General features: G+C 35.6%; 2 protein-coding genes across 6 annotated transcripts in view; one reads left to right on the top strand and one right to left on the bottom strand.

Moving 5' to 3' along the window:
• The window catches only part of tmem254 (transmembrane protein 254), a 41,406-nt gene extending 23,509 nt beyond the window's left edge, over nt 1-17,897 (bottom strand). Inside the window, exons 1-4 of one of the 4 annotated variants that reach the window (XM_039767998.1) lie at nt 17,726-17,881; nt 11,747-11,850; nt 10,356-10,415; nt 5,320-6,178 (exon numbers count right to left, since the gene is read on the bottom strand). In XM_039767998.1, coding sequence (XP_039623932.1) covers nt 6,055-6,178; nt 10,356-10,415; nt 11,747-11,850; nt 17,726-17,812 — 375 coding nt within the window. In that variant the 5' untranslated portion in view covers nt 17,813-17,881 and the 3' untranslated portion in view covers nt 5,320-6,054. Of the gene's footprint in view, nt 1-5,319; nt 6,179-10,351; nt 10,416-11,746; nt 11,851-13,002; nt 13,296-17,725 lie in introns of those variants that run through there. The other 3 variants (XM_039768001.1, XM_039768009.1, XM_039768016.1) reach the window with 3 other exon arrangements.
• A 207-nt stretch (nt 17,898-18,104) lies between these two features.
• bms1 (BMS1 ribosome biogenesis factor) overlaps nt 18,105-21,307 on the top strand; it is a 28,031-nt gene continuing 24,828 nt past the window's right edge. For both annotated transcript variants that reach the window (XM_039767979.1, XM_039767983.1), the window contains exons 1-2: nt 18,105-18,272; nt 19,150-19,336. In XM_039767979.1, the coding sequence (XP_039623913.1) occupies nt 19,152-19,336 (185 nt within the window). In that variant the 5' untranslated portion in view covers nt 18,105-18,272; nt 19,150-19,151. The remainder of the gene's footprint in view (nt 18,273-19,149; nt 19,337-21,307) is intronic.

Here is a 21,307-nt window from a genome sequence, read left to right on the forward strand (position 1 = left end):
CATATTATATCATACACTCACAACCATTATGATTTTTTTATGTTAATTTTTTGTTTGTAAACTTTTTATGTCCAGGGGTCCTGGAAAGAAAGATACCCAAAAATAGGCCTAATGTTGTAAGGAAAATATGAAATACATTATACTGTATAGTCAAATGGAAGAAAATATTAATATTTTTAATTTGTAAATTTTTTTTCTCTCCCACAAGGTTTTCATAAGAAAAAGACCAGGCAATGCCAGGTACTCAGCTAGTATGCCAATAAAAAGAAAAACAAAGATAAAACTGTGCAAAAAAAAAAATTACTGATATGGGCACATAAAACGAAGTACCAGTCAGTTAAAATGCTGTAATTGCATAAACTAACTTTATCAAAGAATTGAGCTCTTTTAAGTGCTTTAGTGTTTGCTCTTTGCAGCGCTTCTAAATAATTCAATTACTGTCTGATGTGTTTTATTAACATTTCCCTCGTACTAATGTGTATGTGCAAATCCTGCCCTAAAATGCCAATTCACAATGCAGTTGAGAAACAAAAGGACTTTACTTATTGAGAGTTCTATATACTTAATTTTTTTTTTTTAGTCTGAACAGAAAAAACATAATTTGGATAAACAGCTTGACTTTTTCCTTTTAATCTACAATATAATAAGAAGTTAACGTTAAAATACTTATTTTTTCAGTCGTTCCATGTTCATATTGCAGTCTTCATAATTCTGCTAACTCGGGTCTACCTAGATGATACAAGTTATGACTCACAACAAACGTTATGACCACATAATCTGCACAGTGATTAAACAACTTCATATGTAGTTAGCTAAAACGTTTTCAAATGAGTCTACTTGTTTGTTTATAAATACTTATAATATGCAAATCCTAAGAATAAAAATGCATTTTCAACCAAATGAATTCGCAGTTGTTGGGGCGACAGAGGGACAGGTCAAATTGTTGTATTTTTAAGGACAGATCAAGAGCATAGTTCCCAGACTGAGCTAGAGTCATATTTTTAAAGCCATTGTGAATAACCTGGCTCTGTTGCGACTCTTCATTTTGGGGTATTTCTCTTGAAATTGTATGTGTATGTGTGTGAAAACACATTGACACAGTCCTTCACTAACTTTCTGTTACGTTGTTTCAACTGAAAAAATAAACAAATACGACACACATACCCGAATGGGCTCAAGTTATTTTTTTTTCTCTACTGGTCATACATTTATTTAAAGAAATTAATTTTAAGGCTTTGCCCTGTAGATTACATAATCTGTCGGACCTCACAATTTAACTGTCTTAGCCTGGCTACTGCATACAAATTAAGTACCAATAGCCCAATCAGAGCAGGTAAGTTCACAGATTTTTGAAGCTTTTTTGGATTTAAAGGGAAACTTTAAAGAAGGCAGCCAGTCTTGATCAAGACCAAAAAAAAAACCCACATTTGGTAGAATCAACAGCTAAGCCCAAGAGACAAGTCCCGGTTCAAATGGTCCCAAGTTCAAGACAAGTCTGAGACAATAAAATAAGACCAGATTCATGCCCAATACTGGACTTGAGTAGTACAGCTCTATAGACAAGCATGTGTTTCTTCATTATTACCTTTTAAATGTTGACAGTCACTCTACCTGTCTTCACTGCTTCTGAGATGGCAGTAGCAGCAGCAGTCATCATCCACATGCACGATGTAGAACATAAGTATACGCGCAGGTTCTGTGTGCTGTGAATGCACCTAGTATTTCATTACAGCAGTAAAGTTCACTGAAAAATGATGCAGACACAGAGCAGGTGTCAACTTTTTTGGCTGTTTTGGAAACCCAGAGACTGCCTAACTGATGTTTAACATTTTTCCATTTTTTTTTGTTAACTATGCCTTATATTTTGTTGCATCCCTCTTGTTTAATTGTTTTGCCTTTCACAACAGGAGGTAGGTAATTTCAAGCAGCCACTTCTCTCTGTTTAAATATGGATGGATGAAAGAAGCAAAGGATTTAGGTTTTACCACAAAACTGAGTAGGTAGCAATATGCTGAGACTGTCTTCTTCCCACTGAGGAGCTCTTGTCTACATTTACCTTCCACGGGCACAGCTGTAATGTGCTGGAACTAATATGAGCAATTAAAGGGTCACAGTTGAAAATTGCCTAAAATAGGCACCAGTAGGTAACACTTTTTACAGTATGTTCAGGACACCGTGTGTACACATGCAGATCAAGAATTTGGTTTTACTTTTTAAATGTAAGAATTTGACTAAAGAAACATGATTAGAGGAATCACTTATCCAACACATTTAGAATAAGTAATGATGATCTGATAAATGAGACAATGTAGTATAGCCTAACCCTATTTGGCCTGTCTATAGTATTACAATCAGGCTTTAACTCAGCCATTTAACATTTAAAATGACCTCCATCCCCTACATTATTAACCCACTGCACTCTACTTCTTCATCAGCAGCCAGACAATCATTAGTATCTTCCAGCTATAACCCTCACTCGAGCTTCTGTAAAGGGCAAATTGCATAGACACGGGGCCGTTTTGCCATGTTTTAGATATTGAAGACCCATTTGTAAAGTTCTAGATATTGATGCACCCACTTGTAAAACAAGAGGGACAATCAACACATTCCCTCTCACACGTGTAAAGATAAGCAGTTCTGTGGCAATTCTTGCCCTATCACAGATAAAACTTGCACACCATAGCACATATTCCAGTGTTGCACTTGGTCCGCTTCTGGACCTAAGACTTTGCTCAGCCAGTTGACAGTTGTGTACAAATCAAAGTAAATACTGTGCTGGCCTGGTCTGCCTTGGAACTGCACAAGAACTCTTTGATTTTTCAGGATAGCAGTTGTCCGAGAATCCATTTCCAATATATGCATTTTAAGAATTCCTTCAGCTAAAAAGGGAATGAGAATACTGTAATTCTAAAGGTAAAACTCAGGATCAGAAATGTCTCTTACAGGTGGGATTGCTTTTTAAGGTTAACTATACTCTTCTCACATTTTTCTCGTGCAGACACAACTTAACAGAGGAAATGCTGCAGAACATCAAACAAAGAGCTGGGATTTTTTTCTGAATTATGTAATCCTTTTAGGAATAACTAATTAGGTATATAGAAATAAAGCAGGGAGAAGCAGGGTCAATTAATGTATAATTTTATCAGTGTGAACATAAATCTTCTAAAGCTCTTGTAGAAAAATTAATACAAAGAAATGAAGTGTAGTGTTAGACAGTAACAGTGTAAAGAAGATTACACACAATATAATCCTATATTAAGGAGTGGCTAGGAACTGGAATCTGGTAACATGATAATTACTAAAACATTCAGAATAGAGCAAATGACCACGTATTTTTCTAAGTTTAATACTCAAAATTACAGAGAGATATAAACATTGTTTTAATTTTATTTACCATAAAAGTGATCATTTTCTGGACTCTTGAAAATACCTCTGGATCAAAATCCACTACAGTCTTGAGATTAGTAGCCAGTATACATAATCATTTAAAAATTGATTTAGGTTAAAAAAGAAAAAAAAAAACAACAACCGGTGCCTAGGGCTGCTAACGTGTAATACCCATAATAGCTGAAGTTTACTGTTGGTTTTGCAGTTTCTCTAAACATAGCACAGTACATCAGGGTGTCACCCAACTACCAAAGTATGTGTAAGGCAATATAACACATGGGCCACTTTGACTTAAAAGCAGCTATTGGGCAGGGTTATAAATTTCAACCTCTGCCAGGTATCATTAACCAGGTTTCCATCCAAGGAGTTTTTGCGAAAAAATATTTAGCGCTTCAAATTTTAGCTGATGGAAATGCTAACTGTCGATAAAATATTGTACATGTCGACATAATATTTTTCCGTTTAACTTTAGCGCATAAATTCCATATCGATACTTCAGATGTCGCAAAAACTACATTGGAAACACTTTTTGACGGAAAAAAAGGGCTTTAACGCAAATAAATGTGTCACATGATACATTTTCATCACGTGCAATCAAAACAAGAATAGAGGAGCGGTTCGCATGGTCTGAAGAAGAGACTCGTTATTTCTCGTGATGAGCCAATGCAGTGGCGGATAGGCTGGGTCTCCTGCTACTAAAAGTGGTACCTGAACTCCCTCCACATCAACTGTAGCCTGGGGGTGTCTCTCAGGATGTCTAAATATTACAAAAACCGCAAAGGTACTTTACTGTGCCAGTCAAAATATTTAATAAACCGTGTGTTTCATTATCTAAACATTTTTTTCTTATTATTAAATGGCAGATGTTTTAGCATATATGAGAAATTCTCTCATTAATATTAACTTTAGTTTTTTTTGATTAAACATCGTTATTTTGTATTAATTCAAATTTCATTTTTAATTAAAAACCTTAAGGGAAGCAGGTTACAGTACTAATTCAGTTGTTATCGCACTGAGAAGGGATGTTGAAAGGTAGGCTCACCTGTACAGATCCGATGCTGCAAACACAGCTGCATCATGGGCACTTCCAGGAGTGCCAACGCAAATGTCTCGTATCATGCACCTGTCATCAACAAGGGTCTGGAGAACAACAGATGGCCACCCTTTGCGATTAATATAATCACGGTAGCCTTCTGCCGGGGGAAGAACAGGCACATGCGTGCCATCCAGCGCACCGTAAATCTGTGGCACAAGATGCACCAAGGAATTGCAGTATGCAATTTCATTGGCCTCCGCTACAGTCGGAACTCTGATATAACGCCGCATTCATTTTTCTTTAATAGCGGTGCACACAGCATATACACATCGATGGACGGTAGTTTTACTAACCCCGAAAGTTTCTTCAACTACTCTATACTCGGCGCAGGTTGCCAGCTTGTAAAGGGCGATGGCAATCCGCTTTTGGGTTGGAACCGGTGGTCGGTGGCAACCTGTGATGGACGCAACATCAGGACTGATGAATCCACACAACATCTCAAACGTCGGCCGTGTCATTCTAAAATGTTGCAGCCCGAGATTTTCTGTGAAGTGTCTCCCTACCACCTCCTCCCAGAAGGTCTTATTCCGTCGTCTCTCCCATACCCGTGGGTTTCGTCGCACTGGGGTACTTTCTTCGAGCTCTAGGGCTATCAGACAAGCAACTGCTTCATTCTGCTGTCGTCTTCGGATATTATGTACAATTCCAATTATTTGTGAAACTGAAATAACAGTAAGCTGGCAAATTTCAAAAAACTGTCTAAATAATCTCTCCATTTCTTTGTTTCTTTGTTTAGTAGAGGGGGTGTAACGTGGAACACAAAAGGTAGATAATTTGCGACATACACAAAATTATGTATGGAAACGGCTCAAGAGCAGATTTTTTTTCGCGATACAACAAAACTTATGCGACAGTTCGTTTTGGAGGGGATGACGTTATCACGCACACCATTTTATCGATAAAAAGCCAGTTGGATGGAAACAGGCTGAAGAGAGCACATTTCGCACATTCTTTTTACGTATATTCTGTTTGTCGAAAACGTCGCAAAAAACTGGATGGAAACTTGGCTTGAAAATACAAAGACAAAATCTTCATCTGATGAACTGCAGTTAGATAAAGATAATTCATGTATGCGAGGATGAAACTGGCAAATAGTCACTTACCCATGCAGGCCACACACCTCAAACAAAATAATTATTCTGTAGTCAGCCGATTCATGGTTAATAACAATAATACATAAGGCACCTGTAATTCATGATGCTGCTCAGATGATATTTACCTTCGACTAAAATCTGGTTTGTTTCATGGAGGTCATGTAGCTGGCTGGATCTCCAGAGTGCACTGATGAATTATTAAGAATGTTAAGTAAAATCATGCACAATGCATGTAATAAAATAAGGAAAGGCTTCTTTACCAACTGATAAAATTCAGATTCACACACACTAACATCAGCTTTGGAAGCTATGACAGCACATGAGTAACACAAAATGTACCTTGACTGTGCTAAATCAAGAACTTCAGGGGCTGCGCCACAGTGAAACAGTTTGCTTAATTAACTGTATTATTGACATGATTGTGTTTATAATACCACAGCAGGGATAATAAATGTAAATGACAAAAAAAAAATGTCATCAGTGGTGCTTGCGTGAAGTAGGTGGCTTATACTGCAGCAGAAGAGACAGCGAGGCTATTCCAAACAAGAAGGTCTGTAAAAACCATAATCCACAAATAGCCTTATTGTTTATCCCTTTCTCTCTGTGGAGATAAAAAAAAAAAAACAGTCAACTGTGTATGAAAAATAAGTATATTCCCCAAAGTAATCCAACACATATTTTTTTTTCACTATGAGGCCTACCTGTATATTATCTGTTCTGCAGAAACATTTTTGCAGGGTCTTTTTGATAAAGTGCGGCTTAGTAAAAAGTACACTGCCAAAATCTGTGCAGGTTCTAATAGAACTAGGATGAGGGTTCAGATTTCAAAGAAGTGCTTTTTTTTTAGTATAGTGATGACAGCACTTGGAATTTACTAGAATAAATTTATTTTCTGACACTGGTATTTTTATATTCAGAAAGCATTTAACTATTACAGAAATTAAGATTTACAAAACATGCTCTAATGAACCAATTCTGTTGTGAACTCACATTACAGATTTCAGCTATAGTTATAAAGATCTGCAAGCATGATTTGTGGTTTCATAGTCAGTGACTAGAGAGAGAGTAAATTGTATGCCTTCAAGATTACCTGACTAACCTGTGATGCTTGCTTAGTGAATGAAAGTCAAATCAGAGAAATAGGATTAACAGAATACAAAAAATGTACAGATTCCTCAGTTTCAAGATTATCTATTTTTTGAAAAAAAAAAAGAAATAATCCATGTATGCGTTTTCTGAAGTCATTTAGATCCATGCTAGATAACAAAGAACCATAGCCTACCCCAGAAGCATAAGGAACAAAGCACCACTAGACGCAGTGCTAGTCCATGGCAGGCTACAATCAGCTTTACTAGGTCAATTTGCAATAGGCAAGCCTTTTGGGTTCATGAGAAAACTAGAATATCAGGAAATAATTCACATAGATGTAGGATAAATATGCTGATTGTGACAAGGCTAAGTGAACACATTTACTGTGCTATTTGTCTGGAAAACAACCAATCCTTTCAGAACAAGCTGAATTATTTATTGTGTCATGAAAAGGTGGACTCTATTCCATTCGAGTTTAACAAAACAACCCACCTTGGAGGGAACATCCATTCATTACAAGGCACAATCACACTCTGGGTCAATTTAGAGTAGTCAGTCATCCTAACAAGCACAGGATGTGCAATGGACAATTAGAGATTCACAAAACTATGAGGTAAAGGCTTGAACAAAACATTTCACTTTATACAAACCATATTCTACTTTATATTATTATTATTATATCATTCACTTTCATATGTATTGGAAGAGCTACACAGAATTTTAGGGTACAAGACAAATTTGAATAGGAGCACATCATTTTCTGTGAATAGCCTTGTATGCCAGCTGAAATGTAAGTTTCACAATTCATATATCATGTAATCATAATTGCTATTGAAGGCCTATTCATATTATGATATTACAGCCTAACAGAACAGGTTAAACAAGAACTTATCAACTAAGTCTTTACTTCAAGTCATGTGTGAGATTAAATATTACAATGGTTTGTATCATGTATTCCAATATACAATTTTTTTCATTCCGAGCACTAACAGGCCACAGATAATAAAAAAATATGTCAGCATTCTAAAGTGTAATTGTACTACTAGGGTGGGAATAAATGTATTATGAGACTAAAAGCAATCAGACTGACATTAACTTGCACCTGCTTTCTGATTTCCCCTTCTACGTTTTACACTGTGCTCCAGTCAGCATTATTACTATCCACTACTTAGAAATTCCGGTTGTTCCGATGTTACTATCAGTTGAGTTATCAACCTTATGAGATAATCATATATTTCTACCATCCCTAAAGCGTAAGCTAAAAAAAAACATAAAATGGAATTTAAAAAGCCCCAGAGACACACAAAGAGAAATCATTGAAAATGAACAACAAATTATAAATGTGGAAATAAATGGAATGGCTTGGTCAAAAGTAAAAATAACCTCTGAGTTTATAGATTTTAAATATAAAAGTCAAATGTGCTTCAGGACTTTGATACAATGTAGATTATTAAAAGCTTTGTAGATTTTATATGTAGGCATATTTAAGCAATCTATACAGGGACTACAATTCCCATCAGCCAATGCGCTGCTCCAAGCGATTTCATCAGCGCTCAAAAAGCTGATATAAGAGTATTGATAAAAGCGGCATGTCATTAAAGACAGCAATTTCTCTTTTTTTATTTTCCTTATCCACTTTGGGTAACAATTTTATTGTCTCGCTGGATTACAGCATTTATCTTAGAGCAATATTTCTCAACCTTTATGGCCTTGGGGGCCCAGTTTAACCTTTTTAAGTTCCTTCACAACCTCCAGACAACATCTTAAGGGGGGGGTTCTCTCTTAGGGAATGGAGTGCAATTAGTAGAGCGGATGGAGGGAGAAATGCGTAAAAGTATCACACAGCACTGTCAATCACTTTGGTGTACCAGAGGTATGTCACATGTGATAATAAATCTGAGATAAAGTGATTGCACAACATAGCCTTGCATTTTTGAAGAAGCCAACACTGTTGTCCGTCTGTATATTGTCATTAAATTTGCAATACCAATCAAATCAGTGTTAAGAAAAAGAACAAAAAAAAACACACCTCAATAGAATCATGTGCACTTTCTTCTATATCTGATGGAGATCAGGATGTGATAAAACACAATGGGATGGTGCTTTTGAGTGAGTAAAAGTAATTAGTAACTTTTGTGTTTTTGTTGCCTGACATTATTCGGATCCACTGTATACTGAGGTAGTACTAATTTTAAGCTTTGATGCTAATGGAGATTGGAGGTTTTTATCAGTTTGTACCTTTGAATGAATCATTTTTCAATCACCTTTGTAACATTACTGAATACTGTTTTAATACAGATTTCTGATGCAATCTTTTTCACATCAGCAGCACCAAAGACTGCATTTGACATGTTCAACAGTAAGCAGCTCAAGCAAACTAATAATATTAACCCAAAGTTAAAAGAAAATACAAATGTTGTATACAGAAAAGTACTTAGCAACATAGTACTTCTAATACATCATACTAACCAATGGCACAATAACTGAGGCCCACTAGCTTAGAAAATTTCATGGATGAGAGTACCTGAAAACTGCAAAGATGCAAGCATAATGAATTCCAGTAATTACAGGACAACAAAACTTCAGTCTAACACAAAATTATGGAAATAAATTAGAATACTATTTGAACAAAGAACAAAAACAATATATTAAATAACTGAGCATACATTCATGATGTGCATGAGCGGGAGAAACAGCCAAACAAAAATGTTATGACTTTTTCAACATGTGATTGCAATAGTAGAGAACTGCAAAGCATACAATATAATTTACTCGGACTTTAAAAAATGACATAGAACCACATCAAAGAATAAATTTGAAACTAGAATCTATTGGCATCAGTTATCAGGAAGGTCTCCATTTTTTTAATGAATGTAGTGTCAGACCAAAAAGGCAGCAGTTGCTAAACAAAGAAGCTATGAAGTTGTGTGTGAATGGACAGTGTAAGAAGATTGCTTTTGTACAGTGTCAGAAAAGGTTCTGGCGGTCACCACCTCAGTAATATCTGTACTATATGTGATGCAGGCAGAACTCAGCAAGGTCTGAATATTTTGAACTTTGCTGAGGAAATATTGTTAAAAAGTGAAAGGAAATCTTTGGAGAACTCCTAAACCCAGTGGATAAGCCCTTCTTGTGGAAGACAGTGTCAGATGCATTTCTTGGGGTTGTTGTTTTGGATAATAAGCCTCTTCAAAGTTGCATAAGAAACAGAGATATTGCCTTGGGGCTGGAGGACTAGAATGATGCACTATTTTTTGAAAAATGGGAAAATAGGGTGTATTGTACAGTATTTACTACAGAATCAGGGTCCCTGAGAAAGCTTAAAACTCCCAAACTGAAAAACAATACATTTGTAAAAAAGTATAAGGACAGATAAAACCCAGATTATCTGCTATTTCCTTTTCTACTCTGTGGCCTGACATTCACAATTTTACTGCTACTACCTTGTAAATCAATGTTTTATTCTTAGTTTTTACTGTAGCTACTGTTTCACAGCCTAAATATGCTGCAATCATGCATCTGGAATACTATAATTTGGTGCTGTAATGGTGGCACATAGCAAATACAGCCAGTAGTTAATCAGTAGTTGAGCTAAATTATATAGAATAATATGGTTCATGAGTGGAATTTTTTTCAGTTTTAATTGCTATAACAAAACACAACCACAAAAAGGATAAAGCAGTAATTACCTGCAAACTTTGAGGGAATAGAGAGCTTCAGCTATGTGAATTGCCCAAGCTACCCACCACCTACCAAACAGAAAGTACAATTATTGACTTGTTGACCTAAAAATAAGTAAACTACAGTTTTCATAATGTTCAAGACCCTACAGTATTGACACACGATAATAATTGTTCCTTTGCTTTATATTGTGCCTTACAGGGCATTGAAAATTATAAACCTTTTGTTAAAATATTAAAATAATAAACAATGTGTCAGACAAATAAACATTAATTTGTAGACTAGTTCATCAAAATGAAAAAATACCAAAATCAAGTGTCACAAATAAAATAAATGAAAGTATTTTTCAAAAAAACAAAGGAAAAGGGGAGTTCCTCACCAATTTACATTTTAGTATTAAAACCTTTCATACAGGGAGAAATGCTGCAGAAAGGAGGTACCAAAACCACTCTGTGGAAGCCACTTAATTAGGTACACATACATAATAGTTAATTATTGCCTCATTTCTCTTCTGAATAACATGCATTCTTAAAGGTCTACATTCAACAACATATTAAATGTGCAGTATAATAACAGTGGTATATATCTTAAGTCCATCGATCAGTTCACCTCTCACCACTTATACTTGATTACTGTGTAATTTTAAGACTGCATAGGTTTCTTGATTACACTTAAATTTACCATACCAGGAATGTAGTCTTACGATAAAATGCCATTTGCGGATCAATACAATGTCATAATGAAAAGATGTACCCGGTATGCAATGATTAGATATCCTGTGGCATGCAAATGTTGCTCTTCTCCTATTAAAGGACCCGATGTGTAATACTAAAACATATCCCTTTCACATATCATTATACCATAAACACAGTGTGCTACATCTTAGTCTTCAGGTCAGTGAGAATTGAAAGGAACCTGAATTTATCAGACCAAGCATTATCCTGCGTTTATAAGTCTTATTCCAGCACAACCACACCTTCTGCCACTTCCCATTCATGACACATTGCGATCTTGTTTGTTTCAATAGGCCTCCTTCAGCACCAGGATCTTTCTCATCTGTTACTTAAATCGATGAAGTCCTTTTGCTGCCTAGCACAAGCTGTGAACATAAGACCAAATCGGCAGCGGCCCATTTTCAATAAAATTAGTAACACCATTGTCACTCATACCGTGTCCTTTGGCACCCACAATAATGCCATGTTGAAAGCCACATACATATATTTCATACACTTTCTGAATTGCCAGAAACAATTCATTAGTACCTCTCTTATCTGTTTTAAAAATGGCACAGTGTGTATGCATTATGCTGTCACTGAATAAGTAGTCAATTACAAGGGAAGAGTAGTTGTACATAATAAAGTGGCTACCTATGCAAAGTATTGCCATGCAGCTGACTCACCCACGGTAGATTAGTGTGTAGTGGTGTTCCACCATGTACTTTGAAAATGCTCCAACTGGGCCAAGTCTCTCATAGGGAACATCTTGAGGCCAAAACACTGTCCACTAGAGGAAAAAAGGTGCAAATTCATATCATTTTATGCTACATATTATAATCAGACATACTCTCAACCCGGAGGAAGTAGAAGGAGAGGAGAGAATGAAGACAAAACGGATGGCTATTATGAACAATGTTGCACATCTTCTCTATGACACATTATCATAGATTATTTACAACCATTAATTATTAAGCAGAGGTGTATCAAGAAACACTATCGGGGCACCTTTGTACTTATTGCAGTATGTCTTTACAGTGCTTCATTCTGACTGCTTTCTTATCTTCAAACAATCAAAAGTTTGTATCTTCTCTTTTGTAATTCTTGTTTTTTGTATTTGTGGTTAATTGTTGTTTGTTATAATATTTCTATATTTCTTAAGCTTCTGTATAAGCTAAACTTCCCCTTAGGTCTAAATATTTAAATAATTAAGTTAGTTATTTAAATCTCGCTCTCTCTATCAGAAAACTCTAATGTAAAAGGAGGCTAAATCAAGTTCCCTAAATTGAGATCTTTACAGCTAAATGTTCATGCAGCAGTGCCTTACAATAAATTCATCTTGTTGTAAAATGATGCCATAGCACACAAGCCAGATTCAGCAACCAGGTATATAACTTATATTTCAAGGAGGGTTCTTTCCAGCACTCCAGCCTATCTCTATAGCAACAGACAGACTTGGATGGCATGCCTTTCCAGAGAACTACTGACATTTATAGCAATTAATTTTTTCGTAGGGGGTTAATAGCTCACAGAGGCCTCAATCACATGCAAAGCACTCAACCACCTGAGAACAACAGAATCCTTTTGCCACTGTATGAGTCAGTGCCTGCACCATGTAATGATATTAGTGTGTGTTAACACCGGATGAGAGACAAAACCAGCCTTATCTTTTCTGCTAAAATATTTTAGACAGACTCTGCACCCTTCAGGATTACTTTTTATTATTTCACTCTAGAAATATTTTTTTTATCACATCAACCTTTATTTTGCCTAGCAGTGAGTGGCAAGCTCAACTAACACCATTAGTGAAAACGGGACATGCTGACAGCTTAAAGGAATTAAGTCCTCACCATGCACAAAAACAATAATGTGAGATTTCACAAAATGCTATAGTTAGTTACACTACAAAAGGCAAGTTGCAAGATTTCAGCCAAGTACTCACTGTCAACATGCCACACAGGAAGATGATGAGGACCATCCAGTACCAGTGGGTGTTTTTGAAATATCTTTCCTTGCTGCTGAACTCCATTGATGTCAATCCACATTTAAATGCCACAGAGTTGCTCCAGGGAATAGCCTACATTGATCTTTAAGTCACAAGATACAGTCTGCACGCCAAGGAAAGTCTCTCCCATTGTATAACAGGAAGTACTAACTAGCCAATTAGCAACTGCTAAGCACAAGAGGTACGATTTAACCCAAACCATTATGAGGATTTGATCACTCCCACTATATATTGAAATATTTTCTTCTTAAGGCGACATGAGGGTGAATCTTTGGACAATTAAAATAACACCGACACTCTCCATAACGTTCAGCACAGGGAAAAACACAGCAGCCTGACATTGGTGGAATTAAGAAAATGAATGACAAAGCACCAAAACGTGGTTAAATTCCTCAAGGGTTGATGCAATTACGAAAAAATCAAAAATGCTGTAAAAAATCACTTTAGATAGTTGAACTGTCTAAAGCACCAATGGGTCAAAATGTTCAGGGACAATCTTATTAAATGTATCATAAAATTCCTATAATGGCATTATGTTTTAAACATTTTCATTTTTCATACACCCGAATCAAACAAAAACATTGAAAAGGAAAGTTTAAATTTTCATTTAAATACAGTACATGATATGATTTTGTGTGCAGAACATAATAGATTCTGAATTTACATCAGGCCTGAGAAGTTGGAGGAATCAGCAAAGACATAATGCAGGGTGCTTGACACTCATTTCTGGATAAGTGTTTGCAATCTCAGGAGAGCTAGGTGCAATGGTTGACATTGCAGATATTGACAAGATGGCTGTCAGCTCTGAACTGCTTTAAAAAAAAAAAAGAAAGCCAGACAGCTGGCTCTTTGGGGATGCTTGTAAAATGACAAGGCGACTAACTACTAAGAAATCTGTCTGTCACATTGTGCCTCTAAAGAAACAGATTCAGTTTGTGTGTCTGGGTTCAAGGCCTCTTTGCCTTCGCCTGCCACCCAGGTCACACTGAACATGGCCCCTATTTCTTCTGCAGGTGGTGGGCCCATAGAAGATTGAGACATGGATGATACACTGAAAGATCATTTTAGCCAATCAAACTGAGCAAGGAATAAAAGGTGCATTCAAAACACTATACAAATAATATATATATATATATATAGACAAGGTAAATACAAGATACAAGAACTGAAAGACACAATAATGAGACAATCACAGAACAGCCAGACAAGACAAGTTGTTTCTAAGAAAATCATGGAGGCAAGCATGTAAATTTCATCACTAAGCAAATGGAGGTGGAAGACAACTGAAGTGAGGTATGACATAACTTCCATGAATCCAAGTTACAGGACAAAAAAAGTAAGTCTATCTGGGCATGATCTTGATGTGATCGTGGTTAGCATACCTGCCTCACACTTTCATGAAAAAATAGTTATTTTCTAGACCAGTTAATATTTCTGTGGAATTTGCCATTTTCCATACATATTGCAGCTTTCACATTTCAGACATATGCAGTAAACCCTCGTTTATCGCAGTTAATCCATTCCAGACTCTACCACGATAAATGCATTTCCGCGAAGTAGGATTCTATATTTATAAATTGAATATTTTTGCAGTTAGAGCATAGAAAACCTGTTTACAACCTTCTAAATAACATTTTTTAACATTATTAGAGCCCTCTAGACATGAAATAACACCCTTTAGTCAAAAAGTTTAAACTGTGCTCCATGACAAGACAGAGATGACAGTTCCGTCTCACAATTAAAAGAATGCAAACATATCTTCCTCTTCAAAGAAGTGTGCATCAGGAGCAGAGAATGTCAAAGAGAGACAGAGAGAGAGAAAAGCAAACAATCAAAAATCAATAGGGCTGTTTGGGCTATTAAGCAGCTGCAGGGAAGGGACCAATGTGAAGGTAATCTTTCAGCATTTTTTAGAGGAGAGTCTGTATACTCTAGGCCAGTGTGCGAACAGCCCCTCTGCTCACACCCCCTCCGTCAGGAGCAGAGAATGTCAGAGAGAGAGAGAGAAAAGCAAATAATCAAAAATCAATACGTGCTGTTCGGGCTTTCAAGTATGCGAAGCACCGCACGGGAAGCATATCGTATATCATTGAGGAGTTTTATTTAATACGTAATACGTGCTCTGATTGGATAGATTCTCAGTCATCTGCCAAAAGCGTCCCTTGTATGAAATCACCTGGGCAAACCAACTGAGCAAGCATGTACCATAAATTAAAAGACCCATTGTCCACAGAAATCCACGAACCAGCGAAATCCGTGATATATATTTAGATATGCTTACATTTAAAATCCGTGATTGAGTGAAGCCGTGAAAGTCGAAGTGCAATATAGCGAGGGATCACTGTGCATGCAAGATTAATTGATGAATGTTTGTGATTGTGTTTAAAAGACAGTGACTGATGGATCTCTGTCTTGCTCCTGATGCTGCCAGGAAAGAATGCACCTCCTTGTAAACCTCTGAGGAATACAGCACTTTCAGCAAATGGATGGATGGATTCTATATTTCTTACATCTAAGTTTCCAAGTGTACATTAATTAGGCTTTTACCATGACCAAATGATTTTAAGCAGCCAAAACCTGTACTTACTATATTAAATTGCCAGTGTTCTTCCTTTTTTGTTGTTAGGATCCCCTTATTGTCACTAATGATACCAATTTATTCCTAGGTTTTGTGTAGTTTTACATAATGCACATTTTTGTATAAAATTAATGAATTAGCTCTTTGAAGAAACTAAGAAATTAAGTTAAGGGCTACAGGGTAGAACTATAGAGAAGGAAAATGTATTTTTGCTTATCATTTTATGATGGAGAATAAAGGTTGATATTTTTACATTTGAACTGGAAATCAGTTTATTAAAAAATAGCTAAATATCTTTATAATTCCTGATGAGGAAAAAAGACAATAGTTCTTGCAGTCATTCAAAATTAGTTACAGCATTCATTAGTTTCTGTTGTAACAATCTATAATTCAGACCGGTGCTTCTGAAGCTATTTTTCCCAAGGCCCCACTATGCCAAAACAATGATCCATGTGGCCACCTTTCCCTCCCAAAAAATTAAACTTAAACGAAAACAAAATTATAATGTAAATACTTTAGGAGTAGCAAGTAGTCATGTGCACCTTTTGGTGTAAAACTAAGCCCATCACTTTTCTACTGAGGCTAAGCTCTGATTTAGAGAACTAAAAAACTAAAGGGCACTTCACTCTAGAAAAAAAGTGATGGAACCATCAGGAGGAAAAGAGGGCACACTACTAAGAAAGGATCATTAAATGTTAACTTGTTCTAGCCTTTTAGGAACTCAAGGTCTTCAAATCCCTCCAGTATCATTTTCAGCACCAGAAATTCCAAATCACACAGTTTATTTCCACAGCTTGAGAAGCACTTGATTAGATTATGCAAGAGTTTACAGGCTGAAGAACTTCCTCACATTGTAATGAAAACGTCCGTTTCCTTAAGGATTAAGAATGTCTCATCTAAATTTTTTTTATCCTTGACTGACTCCGTCCAATAACACCCTACAGCTCATACTACTTGCATCCCACCACAAGACATTCCAACAAAATTATAAAATAGCAATACATTATAACTAATAATAATAATGATAATGTTATATAACAGAAGGTAAAAACTTAACCAGTCAGCCACTTCATTATTTAAATATGAAATCACCCATATATGAAACCAAGAGTAAGTAAGGAGTGCATCAAGTAAAGCTTACTTATGTTTTATCAAATAACATGAAATTACATATTTAAATACATTCTTGTTATAATGATCATACACGTTTGCTAGAATTCTTACAGCAAATTGCCTAATAAGTGTATAGTAAAAATGCAATTTGAGATTTTTCAGGTAAGGAAGACACATACGTTTTGAGTTTAAACTCACTGATCATGGTGCTTTAACGCAATGACTTCTTGCATGAAAGTTAAACATGCAAGCATTAATTTTACTGTGCCATAACTCTACTAGGTGGAAACCTAACGTAAATATTAAATATAAATGTAAGTATATATATATGCATAACTAATTAGTTCAAAGGTTACTCTAGTATAAATTAAATCACCACCATACCCCATGTTCCAAAGCTGCTGATCCCAGTTATTTGCATACTGTTTAAGTCTATTTCTTATCTGTTTTCCTCTATTTCAACCACGATTTTATCACATAAAACAACCGCTGCGGTCTTAAATTAGGCAGCTCATACAACACACGCAGTATTAGTGACTTTCATTTATCTTTTAGATACATTCTTCCGCTTTCTTTTCCATGTAGTTAAATACAATTCTTGTATAGAAAATGTGTGATTCAAACATGTTTCATAAGTAAATACTTATCGTAACCATCATATGATTAGATTTACCTTCCTGTTAACAACCGTGAATGCAAACTAACGATCACGCTAGTAAAGAGTTATTCTGGAATTTGTAAGATTTAAATGAATGCTATCTACACTAAAATACAGTGTCAGTAAAAATTCGATACTGCGAAGTTCTGTAAAAAAATATAATCCAGGACTGTCTTGTATGTGCAACTTTTAAGACAGGTTTGCTTGAATTGATTGGGTAATAAGGGGATTACAGTTCAAACTATTCACGCCAAAAAAAAATCAGATTGTAGCGGTGACACTGAGCATTTCGCTCCGAGCAGCACACTTACGGTAAAATAACCCATAGAGAGGGTGATAATCAGTATCCAGACAAAACTGGACCTCCGAAAGTAAGCGCCACTAGACAAGGTCGCCATTCAGCTACACAGCGGTTCTTATTCTGACTGTAGTTATAAACGTTGTTCAGGATATCCGACAACAGCGACTGGTGGCCCGCGATTAATGTTATAGCTAGATAGGTCGTACATGTTCCACGGCCATCTTGGCTGGGTGGATACAATTTTAAAACAATTGTTCTTTCATAGTACTTAGCATTTACTAAACATATTCAGCTTTTTTAAATTCAACTTGATAATATAAGGGAATATTTGTGAGAAGGGCAAATTTTAGTTTAGTGATTTGATTACTAAAAAAATCTAATACCTGGAGTATTCCGGAACCATTATCTGTGTTCAGTGTTTCTGAAGTGTTCGTTGAAGAAGCAGATTTCCGGTGTCAGTGTCACACGTGTTTTGGAACTACTAGATGAAGAAGGTGTAAGAGCTTCGTTTTGGAACATAAAATCACAGTGTTATCTGTACTCAGAGAATAAATTGGGTATGTGCGTAGATTCTTGGTTTTGATACAAAAGTGGCCTAAAGACTTAAGAGTTTTAGAATTCACATTCACCTTAACAGTCATCCTGCGTTGTACTTTTAAGTATAGTGAGCTGGAGTTAACAGTACAGTTTTTAGTGTTGTTTAAACTCAGTACACTTCGTAATGCCACCAGAGATAGTGCAATCAATGCCTTATTTACGCTTTACATCCCATCGTGAATGTGACTTTGTGGTCGTCTGGTAACGCTGTTCTACGACCTTGGCTTTTAAAAGGCTGTTCTAGATGGATCTGTACAAGCTAAAACGGCAGAATATCATTTTAAGTATGGAAAACGGAGTAATTCCGGGCAAGACTCGCACATCACGACACTTGAGTCATGATCTGGTTGTGAAGCACTGGGATGCTGCCTGTGCGTCTTCAGGATGTTTAGTTACGTTTATAGTCCTTGATATCGTGTCCTGCAGATGTTTCACAGTAAGAAAATAATATATTAGTATTATTATATTGAGTATAAAGTCAGAATACAACGTTTTAGTGATACGTTGCATAGTAGCTAATGTCTAATTGCCGCATCTATTTTAACAATGGATTTTTAGTTAAACACATTTTAAAAAATAAAAACGTATTTATAAATAAAAAAAGTATGCGTAGAAGATCACATTAATCCAATAAATTTTACAATTTAGCAGTCACCCTAGTTCCACATTAAGTGTGAGGAAATGCAGTTCTGTTTGAATGTTTTTTGTCTTTGCTGTAGCACTTTTTTATCACAAACGTAAGAAATTTACATTAAACATATGGTTTGCCTGTAACCCTTCTATGTGTCTGTGCATTGTGCTATGCTATAAAGAATAAAAATTTTATTTGCTATTAAGTCATGAAGGAGGAGAAGCAGCAGCACAAAATACACCAAAAGAAACACAGTGGCCCCAAGGCCGAAAGAAAGAAGAGAAAGAGACAACAGGAGCAGCAGGCTGGCACCAATGAGGAAGATGGAAGGAAGAGAAACCCCAAGGCATTTACAGTGCATTCAGCAGTGCGTATGGCTCGCACTTTCCACAGGTAAAATGCATTTTTTTATCCAGTCTGCTAATTAAACCTACTCCTTTTGTGCCAATTTTTGCTATGAATAAATAATTTACAAACTTACCAATGTGCAATATGGGGAATTAATGCAATGTAAGCCTGAATCAGTTATGATGCTTTCTGTGATATGAACGGCCAGAATGTGTTGTGTACACAGCAGTACAATATTTCCATATTGACTTTGAAAAGTTGTGATATTTTTTAACTTTTATTTATTAAATGATCACATTGCATTTGGAAAACAAAGAAGTTTATTTGATGACTGCTTTAAAAAATCACAGATGTATCTTATGTGCCAATATGATAATAAGTAGAATGCATTTTGCACTTTTTGATAATGCAAAAAAGTCAATCGGGTATACATTTATCAAGGTAATCTACTTTATAAGTAGAAAAAAAAAAGAAATAGGCAACATGGAATAGTTATTGATTGGACACTATTTTATAATCAATATTTAGACTATGATGCCATTGTTGGCAGTATAAAAATGTAGGATGAAACATTATTTACTTTAAACTGTACCTACAGTCTTGACAATGGTTGGTAACGTTTTGTTATTCTCACTGCTTTTGTATAGTACTCTTTACCATAGGAACTCTCAAACAGATTTTTTGTAAATACTTTAATATTAAAATTCAGTCATGATCTGTACCTGCTTTTGACAATTCAATGTCTGCCAGGGTGAAGCCTATTCAGGCAGTACTAGGCATGAGCCGGGAACCAATCCTGAATTGGACACCAGTAAGCTATAAGGCACACTCAGAACATTCTCCTCTTGTACTCACACTGGCTATAATTTTAAGAGATTACAATTAACATGTAACTAAAGTTACTAAAACTAAAGTAGCCAGAGGAAAAATAATGTAGCCGCAGTAAGAATGTGCAAACTCCACACAGAAAAATACCCTACCCAAATCGTGAATACAGTCTTCTGGAGCTGTGAGACAGAAGTGCTAAGCACCCTGATATTAATTTCAATGTATTTAACTGAAAGTAATCACTTATATATCTGAAAATATACTAGATGCTTCTGGTTATGCCGCTATATTATTGAATGCTTTGCAGTCAGTTCCAGAATTTTTATAAGTCTTGCATAAAGCACTTTCTCCCTTATCTTATTAAGACTGTTTCGAATCCACTTTGAAATCTAAGTGCTTTATTTCCCAATATTGACCCTTTTAATTGTTCAAAACATAAAATTAGCCACTTTCATCTTCTGTAATCTTTATAATTTTCTAGAACTACTCATGAGAGTTCTAATTTTTCATAGCTCAATTGTTGTTAAATTGTTTTCTGATTCAATTATTATCCAATGAACAAATTCAGTAATTTAGATTACCCTACACTCCAAAAAAAGCATATGCATAAAAAATTACAAAAAGAATCATAAATAGTAGAGAAGAAAATGTTTAACTTAACCTAAGCTATGCCATTAACTTGGTGTAAACCCTAAGAGAAAATTAAAGGTGTTTTGTATGTGACATTTCAGTGAAGTTTTAATGCAAAATATTTAATATCAGAAGACAAGCAGATTCTATGTGTAATTTTTATTTGAACATTAGTTTTGAACAAAAATGTACATATCATTGAAGTATTTGTGCATCTAGCTAAAGATACTAGTTTAAGTCTACTGTTTTTTACATTAACAAATTCTTCTGTATATTCACTTGAGCTTTTATTCCAGGTTTTTGTTTTAGAGGAACAAAAATGTTTTCCTTGTAAAGAGGAAGTAATGCCCATTTTAAGTTAAATGAAATGACCAAGTTGCTCATGCTTATGTCTTTTTGAATTGTATGTTTGCTCGTTGTATGTATTTGTTTGTATTTAGGCACTTGTTAGTAGAACTCTTTTCTGAATCAATGACTGAAATGCATGCATATATTTCTGAGATTTGACAGCTACATATCCATGCTGCAACTTTCCATTTGCACCACACCCCAAAGGTG

Source organism: Polypterus senegalus, chromosome 1, assembly GCF_016835505.1.
Source record: "Polypterus senegalus isolate Bchr_013 chromosome 1, ASM1683550v1, whole genome shotgun sequence".
NCBI classification, from domain to species: Eukaryota; Metazoa; Chordata; class Cladistia; order Polypteriformes; family Polypteridae; genus Polypterus; species Polypterus senegalus.